The following is a 13,364-nucleotide window of genomic DNA, read 5'->3' on the forward strand; positions in this document are numbered from 1 at the left end:
CTTTGTGTTCTAGCTGGTCTAGGTCCTGTTGCCAGTGCTCGATGAAATCTCCCATTTCCAGTGGAGAGTAAAGCTCGATCAAAGCAGCACAGAATTACTCACCTTTGAAGGTTTCCTTCTGGTGCTGCTATTTCTGTCATCCTTTAACTAAAACATGCTTCATTACCACATATATGTAGTACCGATCTAAGACTCTGAATTACCCATCTCTCCTACCATAGTCTTTGGGTCTGGTACTCCTTCTACAAAAGGTTTCTTGCAATGCAGCCCATAGTGAGAAGCTGACATCCTGCAACTTCAACTGTCATGCCACTTGAGGCCATACTGTACTAGTGTGGAAATACGGTGTTGTTTTAGTCTGGTTTTCTAAGAAAATGATGTTTCTGTAATCACTCTGGCCATCACCCCTTTGATCACGTGGCCAGCAACCACCACATTTGACAGCAGCGCTAAAGCCCCAGAGATACTGAATTCCTCCAGAACTTGTTCCACACCCCTGCTGAGGCATAAGGGCTGGTCCACCAGCTGGTAGGCTTGCAGCTCTGAACCTTCACAACACAGGCTGCCTCTTCCTTGGTCAAAGCAAGACATGAAGGGGGAAGGAAATGAAAGGTGTTACGGGGGGGTAAGGAAATACGACAAAAATCTGAGCACATCAGAGGAGGGAGTGCGAGAGAATGCGGGGGGAACTGAGGATGATGTGGTGACGTTATTGTGGTGAATATGGGGAGGGTGACAAAGGGCAAACATGAAGCCTCATTTCCTACTCATTTATTTCTGTAGTTCTGCTGCTTGTAGAACAACGTGTTTTCAGGTAGCCAGGAATATCAGATGCCCTCTTTTTATCTGCCTGCTGCTACATTTCTGAGGATTACGTCTAGTGTAGGGGCTGGTAGTGGGTAAGAAGCATCTTAGTGCAAGAAAAGGTGTTATATAGAGCACCTGTATAACTGTTTATTCTGTTGATCACATACTGCTTTCTGTCTCTTTTGGGGATTTTTTGTAGCTTGGGCTGTCACAGAATAGATACCCTCTGATTTTTGTGCAGGAGGAGATCAAAATGCTGAGATGAAGACAGCAGCAAAATGATTCAGAGTTAGTCGTCCTGAAGACCACTCAGATTTCTTTCACCCTCACAGTACCCACCATACTTCTGCCAGTAGCCTGGAGGAGTCAATGACAGACTGTGTGTTGCCATCCGGAGTGCTCACTTTTGGTGACTGATAAAAAGGGGAAGGGGGTGAAATGTGGCATATAGTTAAAACTATACAGACCTAATTATAACTTAAGAGGTGACTTAAGGGATGAATTGGTTTAGGGTACAGATGACTTTTTGTGACCAACGAGAAGTTCAGAAGCAAGAAAGAAAAAGCATGATTCTTCAATCGAGTTGGGGCTGTTCAGCCTGGAGAAGAGCAGGCTCTGGAGTGACCTTATAGCAGCCTTCCAGTACCTGAAGGGGGCCTACAGGAAGGATGGAGAGGGACTTTTCACAAGCGTGTGTAGTGATAGGACAAGGGGGAACGTCTCTAAACTATAAGAGGGCAGATTTAGATTAGATATTAGGAAGAAATTCTTCACCATGAGGGTGGTGAAACACTGGGACGGGTTGCCCAGAGAAGCTGTGGATGCCCCCTCCCTGGAAGTGTTCAAGGCCAGGTTGGATGGAGCTTTGAGCAACCTGGTCTAGTGGAAGATGTCCCTGCTCATGGCAGGGGGGTTGGAACTATATGATCTTTAAGGTCGCTTCCAACCCTTACCATTCTATGATTCCTCTCATGGATTACGCAGGCATTTCCCTGTTTTCCCCTTTCCTGGTTTCTCTGGTAGTTGTCCCTGGCTGGTAGTCTGAGGAAAAGATAGAGAGGCTACAGAGGAGAGAAATAAGCAGAAATAAGTGTGTGTGCACATGTGTTTGTAAGCATCTGACTACTTTAAACATAATCCCTGCATCGCTGTCCTTCTCTTTTCCCTTGGCACTTTACAATGAGTAGCTGGAGTTTCTTGTCTGTTCTGCCCAATAAAGAGCACATCCGTCTTGGGAGAAGTTCACGCCTTATCTGTTGTGTACAGCCTATCAGGGAGGGAGTGTGTTGCTCCTTACCCCTTCTTTCTTTCCACTTCCTAATTTTCACAGCTGCCTGGTGCTTACAGCTCATGTACTCCTGATGTCTGCACTGGCTCTGGTGTTAGAGTTTGCAGCTCCACTGGGGTTTTATTGCTGCTGGGTGCCTCCCCCTACACAAATTCCTCCCATTTTTCTCAGAGATGAGGGTGCTGGGTAAAGGGAAGCATTCAGTTTGAGGAAGCAGGCTCTTGGCATCCATGTGACTAGCAGAAACACTCTTTGAATCACAGGCAGGATGGCGGATTTGACAAGACAAGGAAACTAATGGTGTCGCAGGAGACCTGCAGCGCTGGAGGAGCTTGCACGGGTGGCGTGGAGTTTGAGACCCTGGGGAATGACAGAAGAGTGAGGTGCTTCACGAGGAGAGAGATGTTTTTAAAGCAGTTCATGCTCCTTACATTTATTCTCGCTATTGTGCTTTTGTTGAGTTTCTCTGCTGGAGACCAAGTGTCCCAGTGAGTCCTCTGATCAGTTGCTGCAAGTGGACCTGGAGTATCTTTTGCTTCCGTCTGTTTGATTTGCTTGTGTGGGTGTTGCATGCCTTGAAGCCACGGCCTGCCCTCAGCAGTATTAAATGTATCAGCAGGGAACAGGTAGTTGATGCTCTACTGCTGCCCGTCCCAGCATAATGCTACAGTGACCTAAGCTGCATTTTCTGAAAGTTGCAAAAGCTTTTAAAAATCTCAGTGAAAAAGGCCTAGGAACCCATGGACCAGGGCTTAGCCATATTTTCCATGTTATAGAATATAAAACTGGAAGTAGCTAGCGGGGTGCTAATCAGCCCTCCTTCTATGCAAGAGGGACAAACGCCTTGCAAGTAATATAAATAGGAGTATCATCAATGAGATACATGAAATAATTGTTCTTCTGTATGTGGTGCTCGTGATACTTCATTTAGAGGACTGCGTCCACTCTGGGGCATTGCACTTCAAGAAAAACGTAGATATTTGGGAAAAGTCTCTAGGAAACCAGCAATGATTAGTGCAGTCTAAAATTCATGGACCTCTAAGGAACAATAAAGCAAACGTCCTTGTCTAGGGAAGGAGGGACAGAAGTCTTCAAATACGTAAAAAATATCTGTAAAGATGAAGGGAATAATCTTTCTTCTATGATAGGGCAAGAAATAACAGACCACAATACTGCAACTGAAAAAGTGCGTGTGTGTGTGTATGTATATGTATGTCAGGGAATTACAGATTGCTACGAAGGGAGCGTTTAGAAGGCTGATAAATCAGGCCAGTTTTAAATGTTAAAATGAAAGTTTACTGAACTCATTAATTAGCAACACACTTTATGCTAATGGTTAATTCTCAATCATTGTCATTAATTATTACTTTGTATACAAAACTGCTAGTCTTTGACATTTGTGCCCTAAGTTAACTGTGACTATACAGTACCATAGAGCTGATTCTCTACAGTTAGCTCTGACAGCTACTGTCTTTGCTGGTCTTCCCTTCAGGAGAAGAGGTGAGAAGAAGAAAATGATGAGAAAAGTTAGAAGTGATGCTGGCTTGTTGTCTTCTGTATCCGATTTCCCTTTTCATACCTCATGTTTTAATGCTACTTGCACTCTTCCAAAAGTGGGATCTTCAACTGCTAACAGTTCTCTTGTTCTTTTATCCCAGACATGCTTCTTGTGAATTCAGCAGGATGCCCTGCCTGTTTGCTTATTTTGTCCTTTGTTGCAACTTTTTGTTACTTGGATGTCTCCTATAGGCAACTAATGCAGTCTTGTTTGCCCGTTTGGTGGTCATGTTGCTCACATACTTAGTGAAATTCTTACATATACTATCACAGTGTTGTAATATATTATATACCACTGTTAGTTACAATGTTTTAGTACATTTATATCTGGGCACTAGGAAAGCTAATATTAAGTATATCCTGATTAATGCATTTGTAATTTATGGGTGTCACAAGCCACTTCTTTGACTACAGCAGATTTGTGAAAAGGAAAAAAAAAATTCTGTTTATGAAGTTCAGCACTGGCATATATTGCTTCCAGAGGCACTGATTCTTCATCATTGCAAGTTAGACGGTATCATCAAGAACGTTGTAGGTAAAGTTTATCCTGCCTTGGCGCAGAGAGGTGGGCTAGATAGCCTCTTAAAGTTCCTGGCTGTCTTGTCTGTTACGAGCCTAGTTACTTGGAGGGAAAAAATTCCTTTTTACTGTGGTTGAGAGCAACTGGACTGTATACTGTGTACAACCCTGTGCAGGTTGTGTAGCACAGACGCTGCGTGTAAAAATGGCTATTTCTCTGGGGTGAGGAGAAGGCCATCTAATGGTCTTACTGTTCATTGTGCCTTAGCCAGTAAGCTGGTTTGCCACAGACTGTGCAGCATGGGTTCTTTCAGGGTTAAAAGCAGAAGAATTGTTCCCCACAGTGTCTGCTTTTGTCCTTCCAATTTTTTAGCTTTGGCTGCTCTGACCTTCTTTTTCTCTTCGTCTTCTGCACACTGACAAGGTATGCATCTTAGGAAATTACACCTACCAGCAGCTCCCATGAGCAGGCTTGGCCGCAGGAGACGTTTCACTCTTTGTCTGGCTAGCGGTGAGACACTTGTGTCATTGAAAGATTTTCCCCCTACATCTTTCTTTGCTTTTCTTTTAATTCTTTTTTTGGCGATCAGGAGACTACAGCAAACACCAGTCACTTGGCAGTTATTGCTGCGAGATGAACAGGTGATTACAGGCACAAACCAGGCAAGATGACAGGTGGAAGAGAGCAAGAGAAGCAGAGGGGAGCCTGTGCACGCTGTCTATTAGAGAGCTCGCTTTTCATTAGTACAGAAGCCAGTTTAAAGGAGCAAAAGCAACAGTTTTTCCAGCTTTTCCTTTCTGTGTCAGACAAGATTTCTTTGAGTGCAAAAGGAAAATAAAAGTCTCCTTGCTGCTCTCATGGGTAAAAATTAAAATAGTTCCCTATTTATCACAGCAGATATTTTAACTCCGTCTATTCCCTGTCTCTTTCTACTTCAGCCTTTTGGGTACTATTTAAGTTTTAGAACTCAGAGCTTTTCTAAAATAATTTCCCAGCTCTTTTCTTCCACCCTAAGAATTCATGACATAAATGTTAGTTCTGCAGTGCTAATATTTAGCACTAGTGTGTAAGGTGCTGGACAGGCAGACCTTGGAGATCTAAATCCAGATCTACAGAATAGATACAGCCAAGATGACAGACGGTCACACGTCATCCTCTGTGATCTGCTGGCGTGTCTAACCTCTTGCTGCTGTGAAAGTTGCTAAATGTAAGGGATTGCAGCAGCGTGTTACCCCAGGCAAGGCTCACATCTAGGCTGGGAACAGGCTTCACCTTAGACTTGCCAATACTGATTCCACCCATAGGGAGAGCAAGGTACACATCTATTTTTGTTTCCATAAACGTAGTAGCTACTTGCATCCATAGTATCAGTTGCTAGGAGTTATGCTCGATATTAATTTGGCTCAACACAGAATCAGGCTAATCACAGAGCTGGTTAGAAAGTCATCTACCTATAAGAGGGGGCTCCTTTCCTTCATTGGAGATTCAGTAACTATCTAAGGTCGAGCAGCGGGCAACCCTGATTTCTTCAAACTTGGCCAGTCTTCTGGTTTCTGTAATGTTTCTGAGTCTGAACAAACCTTTGATAAAAAGTCATATCGCCTGAAATGATACAAGAAGTAGAAGCAGGTTCTGTTTCTCTGCCTGACAAGATCTGAGCAGCTGCCATTGAGCCCAGCTTCTAGTGAGAGTAAAATAGGGACAGATGCAGTTCCAGCCTTCCTGGAGGAAAAAGCTCTGCAGCCACACAGGATCAGTTTTCGCTGGTAAGTCTCCCGGTCGGCAGGCTGCTGACAGGCAGACTAGAGCCTGCTTAGCCCACTTTGATAAAGAACCCCAGGGGCAGGGATTAAAGTGTGTGAGACAAAAGAGGAGATGGTGGGTACTTGAGTAACAGGAACTCCTCATGATGGTTGAAGTAAGCCAAACCTAGGCATCTTTCGTTTAACACAAAGCACATTCATAATTACTGATCTGGTAGAGGCCCCATAGTGTGAGAAGGATCTTGTCCTAATTTCTGAGGCAGCTTTAGGAGAGAGGATGCTTGCTGGTGTCCTGTGCGGGTAGCCAGGGTATCTCTGTGGCACATTCAGCAAGGGCTGAAAGGGGACTTACAAGCTCAGGGCTGAAAGTAGTTGCACTGGTTGCTCCCATGTGAAGCTACTGTTGCCAGTATCTAAGCCTTTCCATTCTCTTGCATTCACAGACTAGCAGACTTAAGCCCCAAAAAAGGTACTAATTGCTCATAAAGCTGGTCCGACATACAGGAGCTGTGTTGGTTCATGCCTTTCCAGCAAGTCTGTAAGCTCTCTGGGTAAGTGACTCTGCTTCTGTTAGTTTACACAGTGCTGAGTACACTGAATTGTCCTTTATGCATTATATAGTAAACAGGGCCAATTCTAACATGTTATTGTCAGTTTGCATTAGCAAATTCTGACATTGCCTCTTTCCCAATTATAATTGATTAATGCTTATCAAAACAAGATATATTGCTGTATTTGTCTGTCTCCCCACGCTTGTTCTTGCTTGTTGCCACTAACATAGAACTGTATGTGAGAAATCTCAGAAAATAGAAGTCTGAACTTTGCAAGATTTCTGGCCCTTAAATTGGATGCTTGAGAGAACTGAGTTTGTGTCCCTCGTCTTCTGTCAAAGCTCCCAGTGGTTACTGTTGCTTTTGGCTAACATTGCTAGCCTGGGCTAACTGGTTGTAATCGGCTTCCATTTCTTTTCTCACAAATGAACATCAAGGGTCAGATCTCCCGTCACCGATGTCAATCCACTGGCTCTGTTAATTTTACTCACCCTAAATCTCAGCATAAATGAGAACACAACTAGGCTCCAAAGCTTCTGTGTTAGTTGCTTGTGGCAAACTGTGGTCCCTTGGAGCTGAGCTGAAAAGAGAATTAGACCTGCCCTTGTGTCACTGGTAGCGTGTAAGGCATGTGCCTCAGCTTTTGGAGGTAACTGGACTCTCTGGATGCTAAAGGAAAGCACAGAAGCCCTCAGAATAGATTGCTCTTTTGTCCAGAGGTACAGAACAACACAGAACTACAGAGACTGCAGCGAGTTAGTTATACACAGAAAAAGCACTGCATAGCAGCAGCTGCGTGCGTGGTCTTCAGCCCTGTCCTGGAGCAACCCTTCCCTTTCCCTCTGGATGAGCAGACACTGATCATTCCTTGGCGCCTCTGGGTCTTACCTGCCTCTCGCGGTTGCCTGCAGAGAGGCAGTGATGACAAGGACAGTGGGGCACCAGGGACTATTCTCAGAGCAGTTAATTCTGACGGCAGTGCTGAGGAACTTACCAGCTTTTTGGTCACTGCTGTCCTCAGCAGTATTTGAAGTAGCTTGCTGAAGACAAAGGTGTCTATATGCCATTCCTAAGATCTCTACAGCATGTAAGCCCCTCTGGTTTATTTTATTTTATTGAAGACTTTATTTTAAGATCATGAGTGGAACCTGCTCTTGCTCTCCTTGTTCCTAGAAAAGTGCATTAAAAAAAAAAAAAAAAAAAGAATGGGACTGTTTTGAACCTTGAGAGAAACAGTTTGGTCTGGGAAAAGCTTTTGGGTGACAGGTTGTTCTAGCTGACCTTATTCTCTTAACCTTATGATATAGCAGTGTTCTGCCTAATGCTGTACCTCATTAACCTCTACTGGGTGGAGCCAGAGCTGTCATCTCTCTGGGAGTAACCCTCTGTTGCTAAAAGCTAATGGAGATTCCTCTTTGGATCCAGTTTCACAGATCTGTGATTTTAGAGCAGAGCTAACTTTTTCAGTTCTGAGTGCAGCAAGGTAATTAACAGCTAAGATTTAATAGAAAATAGAGAGAGAGTTGTACCTGCTGACACAAATAAGGTAGAGTACAAACTTTTCCTGGGCTTGAAGCCAACTGACTCTCTGGGATTCTAAAACCCAGAAACAACTGCTTTATTATTTCTCATTTCTGCAGAATATGGTGGCCCTCTGCTCTTTTAGTAAAAGTAACAGCTATGTAAGAAAAAAGACTACTTTTCTCATGTCTGTAGGGAGCAACTTATGATGGGAACCGTTATCCTTCAAGGCACCCATCTCAGTTCTGAAGACGCAAAGGCATTTAGAAAGACTGTGTGTTTACCCAGATGAACTAATCAAATAGGAATATAACAGTGCCTCTTTTGAAGTAAATATGGTGGGAGTAATGTTGTTGAACCTTCACTTCTGAATACAAACTTCCCCTTGCCACCCAAGAGGGGAAACTGAAATTGAAATCTGCCCTCTTCCTGCAGTGGTGCTGCTAAATAAATGAGTCACCTGTGAATTACAGGGCAGTAAATACATCCACCGACACCTAATAAAGCAAGGCAGAGTGAAGTTCCAGTACTTTACGGTGTCACCAGAACCCTATGATGTATTTATAGCCAGCTTCAGAGTTTTTCCTTTTTTTTATTTATTTTTATATTGTACTCCTACAGTTTGGCTTTCTTGGCCTTTCTGCTTTTTGCCTACGGTGGTTTACCCAGTGGTTTGCAGCAAAGGAAGGCTGGCAGGCAGAATTTAGGCAGGACGACTCCTCAGCACAGGGACAACGCGCAGCAGCTCTCTGTTTCTCCTGTTCAGGGACTACCAGGCATTTTCTGTCTCTGGCCAAGGCAGTTTAAAGTGATGCTCACCTCCTCTATACGTCCCCTGCACCTGAGCTGGTACCTCTGTACATGGGGAAGGGTTGGTGGCAGATTGAGTGAGGAAAGGATCAGTGAATAGTTTTGGAGCTTGGTAATTTATTGTCCATTGAGGGCTTTGCCTCCTGCAGCAGCCCAAGAGGAGTCCAGCATGAACAGGGGCCTGAGTATGGAGAAGTGAAGAGGATGTGGTCTGTCAGACTGTTAAAGGGAGATTAAGAGCCCAAGGATGCTATCCATAGTTTAGTCAACAAAGAAGGTCCCTCTTCTGTTTTTCCTCTTTCAGCAACAGGGCAGATAGTTGCAGGGAAGTGACAAGGAGTGTATCCATGCAGTTCCCCTGCTTTTCCCTCTAGAATTGTGCTTCGCATAACACATCCATTTTCCACACAAATGAATGTTTTCCACCACTGCCTTCTGGAGAAGCAGCACTGAGTCCTCAATGTTTAGATCTGGAGTCTCTTTTTAAGTGATTGATCCTGTAGTGTGTGATGCGTTCTGTCCTTTTTGTAATGCCATAGCCAAAGAAAGTGAAATGACAGGGGGCAGGTCTTTGTTGCATTGCTGATAACTAGCTGGGTCTGAAATTTATTCCTGTATTTTACAAATAAGCTATTCAGTGATGTGTAGTTAATACACATCCTTCCCCCGTTTCCCTAAATCAAGCTTCCTACGGTTTAACTACATAATAAATATTTCAGAGTACTTTGTCTGTGGACTGGGTGAAAGTCAGGACTTCTGTGGCGAGGGATTCAAGGTGGGTGCCAGCAACGTCCTCATGGGTCGGCAGCTCTTCAAGAGTGATGTGCCAGATTATATTCCCCCTCTTCTCCCAAGTATAGTTAGGAGCAGGGGGCAGCTTCCTCTTGAGGACAGGATCCTTCTGGGTATCCCACTACATACACGGCAGCAACTCCAGTTTCCTCAGCAAAACTCAGGGCTGGGAACAGTTGTCTTGCACAGATAAAACTGCTCTGTGCCCTGTTCATGGCACTGCAAATCTGCCAGCCAGCAGGCATCTGCACCACGGGTTGCTTACCTCTGTCTCCAGCTGTGGGCCCCATTGTGAGGAAGGCTGATATTCACACTTTAAGGCTAACAAATGGCCACCAGATCAGTCAAACATTTATACTAACAGCACACACTGGTCAGGCTGGAGAATCTTGGTGTCTGTTCTGTTCAGTTCCCATGTCTAGCAATCACTCGCTGGCTCAATGCCTCTGAGCCTCTGTTTCCTTATCTTTAGAATGGCAAAGTAATACCTAAAGCTGTTGAATGGCTTCATTAATAAAAGATTTTAAAGCGCTGTGAGATTCTTAGGTGGCAGGTGTTGGATTAATTTGAAAGTAATATTCTCGCTTTCCAGCTTTACCATCTGCAAGCATTGATTAAACCCAGCAAAACACTCAAGTATTTCTGACTGCTTTAGCCCCTGATTTAGATCTCTTAAACTGTAACGTAAGTTACTGGAAAATAAATTACAAGCATATCAAGCTCAGCTAGAAGTACTAGGTGTGCAGCTTGGGCTGATCCATTACAAGTTACTGACGTGTTGTACCAAATTGAGACCAATGACCAAAACCATTGCATCTCTGCGTTAGGGAAATACGAAATGAGTCAAGCAGGTTTCTGAGGCGCATGCGTGCACACCTACAAGCATAGATCGGGGGGGTGGGGGGATGGACAAGGAAACTTACATTCATAAGCAATTTATTCCCGTTTGAATGAATAAAAGGAGGAGAGGGAAAGCAGCGCAGTGCAAGGCGAGTCCTGGGGCCGGCTGGCTCCTTTTCCGCAGCTCCCGATTGACTCCCGGAGTGATCTGGCGTAAGTCAGTTCACCGTCTGTACCTGGCTTCCCCAGTGTGGCCCGGGGGTTTTACCATGCAAATTGATAGGCAATAAATTACTCGATGCTGCTACCGCATTTATTTATTAATTAATGGGCTGCAAACTCTGGCTGCAGTCCTCACTCTCCGAGGATTAAGTGCAAATATACCTGTTTGGACTCAGCCTGTTGCTGCGGGAGCGTTAAAAAACCAAAACAAACCTATAAAAGCAGTCTGGAGTTCCGACGGGTGCCGTCGTGCCTGGTTCTCGCTTGGCTCCCGCGCAGCTGCGGCCGCCGGGCGAGCGCTGGGACGGGGCGGTAGCGAAGCGCGTCCCCGGGGCATCGCGGAGGGCCGAGCACCGGCTGCGAGGGCCGCCGGGCTTCGGCCCCGCCGCTGCTCCGGCCCCGCGCCCGCGGGAGGAGGTGCCGGAGGGCGGCGGGCACGGCCCGTCCCGTCCCCGCGCTGACGGGGCAGGCGCGTTCTCCCGGGGGCCGATCGGGGCGGGCAGGCGGCGCGGCCTGGCCCCCGCCCGTGGGCGCGGACGGGCGGGGCGGATGCCGGGCACCGGTTCCCCGGGGCGGGGCGGGGGGCTCCGCTCCGCCAGGGCAGCGTTGGGAACTCCCGTGCGAACAGTTCTGGAGGGCCGGAGTGCTCCCCGCTGCTGACAGCGCCACCGGCCCGGTCCCGGCCCCCCCACCCCCTCCTCGCCCCGGGGGCCGCGTCGGGACCGGGCCGGGGCCGGGACCCCCCGCAGGCACCGAACGCGTGTGTAAGGCACTGGCGTATGAATGGCGGGGGCGGTGCCGCCCTCCGGCCCCGCCTCCCCCCGGAGCCAGCCAGTCCCTCTGCGGAGAGCTGCCGCCTCCCTCATTGGCTCGCCGCGACCGGTATATTTGCATACGGCTCTCCCATTCGTGGAGCCGTCGCCCCGGCTGCGCTTCACCTGCGCCGCCGAGTTGCCCGCACTTGGCGCGCCGGCCGCCAGCATCCCGCCCCCGGCTCAGCGCCCCGCTCCGCCGGACCCGCGCCTCTCCGCGCCACCCGGCCCTCCCGCCCTCCCGCCTCGCCTCCCCGCCCGCCCGCCCGCCTGCCTGGAAAGACTTGGCGTTGCCTTGCCTGGCTGCGCGGGGTTAATCGGCTTGAGCCCTCCGTCGCCTGGATCCGGCGGACGGAGGATAACAATCCCGACCTCTGTGTGCGTGTGCCTAGCAGCTCTGCACTGCAACGCTTGCGAGTGGAGAAGCAACAGAAACCCCCTGGAATTGGGATTAAAAAAAAAAAAAAGAAAGAAATCAAAAATTTACCTGGGGTCTTTGGCTTTTTTTTCTTCTTTTTCGTTTTCGATAGTCCCTCTCAGCTTAGTGAGAGACGGGGGTCGCAGGCAGGGATAAGTCCTCAAGGACCCCGTGATCCTGGAGGAACCTGACCGGTGGAGGCTCCGGGACCCCCGCGCTGACATGTGCGGCTTTCCAGCGCCCTCCCGGAGGCTCGGGGCGGCCTCGGGGCTCCCGGCACAGTAGATCCAACCCTGGGAAACGCCGCGTCTTGTTCTTCCGTGCGGTTACTAACCTCCCCCTTCCCCTCCCTCCCCTCCTCGCACACGCTCCCTCGCACAGGCACAAACCGTCTCTCTGCCTCTCGAACACGCGCGCCCGCCCCAGAGCCTCGGAAGCGACTCTGCTTGCTGCTAGCATGGGTCCCCTGGCATCATGAACCTCGTCCTTTCTCCCCGGCTGGAATTCAGACTGCCCGTCTGTAGGTGCCCTGTGCCTTGACCATGCACCTGAGAATAGACCCCAGCGTTTGCCCGGGACGCCGCCCTGCCTGGACCCTGTGGATGTGCTCCCTCTTTTGGGGATGTATCGTCAGCTCTGTGTGGAGTTCCTCTAACGTGGCTTCTTCTGCCTCCTCTTCCTCGTCAGTATCTCAGGCTCAGTATGAGCATCACTTCCACGGCAGCAAGCACCACTCTGTGCCTATCTCTATCTACCGCTCCCCTGTCTCCCTCCGAGGAGGACACGGTGGGTTCCCGCTCTCGTTTCTTTCTAACCTTTTCGCAGAGCAGCTGGAGCAGCAGAGAGGGAACAGGGGCGACGGCTGGGACTCCGGGGCAGGGGGTCCTCCTGGCCCCTCATATTTCCGCTCCCCTCCCCATTAACCCTCCTTCCCTTCCTGAGCGCAGCCCAGGGCTAAGGACGGGCCGCTTCCAGAGCCAGCTTCCCCGGGCAGCGTGGTCCAGCGGGAGGGGGTGGGGGGTGGGGTACCGGGGCGGGCTCGGGCCGCTCCGTGCCGGGCGGCAGCGCCGAACCCGTCGGGTCGGGTGGAGGGGCACCGGCTCCCATCCCGCTGGGGCCGGGAGCTCCTCCGGGAGGGGATCGCCACCTCACCGGCTCCCGGCCCTGGCGTAATCGGAGCGGTTGACGTGGTCTTGCAGCAGCGAGTCTTCCCCGCAGGGCCCGCGGTCTGCCCGGGTGCCCCGCTGCGGGGGAGCCGCCCCCGGATTCTCCCGTGCCCTGCCCTGCCCTGCCCGCTCCCTCGCAGCCTCCCTTGGTGAAGTTGTCGGGTGGCTCGGGGCGTACGAACGGAACGGCGAGGGCTCCTTACCCCTGCTCGGTGCCCGGCAGCGGCTTCCCGGGAAACCTGGGGGCAGGAAGTAATGGGGAGCGGGTTTCCACTCCGGCAGCAAGGGACGGGGGGG

At 49.0% G+C, this 13,364-nt stretch overlaps 1 protein-coding gene and 1 long non-coding RNA gene across 18 annotated transcripts in view; one reads left to right on the forward strand and one right to left on the reverse strand.

Moving 5' to 3' along the window:
• LOC142361894 (uncharacterized) overlaps positions 1-12,224 on the reverse strand; it is an 88,935-nt gene extending 76,711 nt beyond the window's left edge. For both annotated transcript variants that reach the window (XR_012764501.1, XR_012764500.1), the window contains exon 1: positions 11,971-12,224. This is a non-coding gene — a long non-coding RNA (uncharacterized LOC142361894). The remainder of the gene's footprint in view (positions 1-11,970) is intronic.
• The window catches only part of NRXN3 (neurexin 3), a 1,053,133-nt gene that overhangs the window by 654,283 nt on the left and 385,486 nt on the right, over positions 1-13,364 (forward strand). For 5 of the 16 annotated variants that reach the window (XM_009939379.2, XM_075425788.1, XM_075425784.1 and 2 more), the window contains exon 1: positions 11,737-12,687. The exons of the other annotated variants lie outside the window; for them this stretch is intronic. In XM_009939379.2, the coding sequence (XP_009937681.2) occupies positions 12,444-12,687 (244 nt within the window). In that variant the 5' untranslated portion in view covers positions 11,737-12,443. Of the gene's footprint in view, positions 1-11,736; positions 12,688-13,364 lie in introns of those variants that run through there. 16 annotated transcript variants of the gene reach the window in all.

The sequence above is a fragment of the Opisthocomus hoazin genome, chromosome 7 (assembly GCF_030867145.1).
Source record: "Opisthocomus hoazin isolate bOpiHoa1 chromosome 7, bOpiHoa1.hap1, whole genome shotgun sequence".
In the NCBI taxonomy this organism is placed as follows: Eukaryota; Metazoa; Chordata; class Aves; order Opisthocomiformes; family Opisthocomidae; genus Opisthocomus; species Opisthocomus hoazin.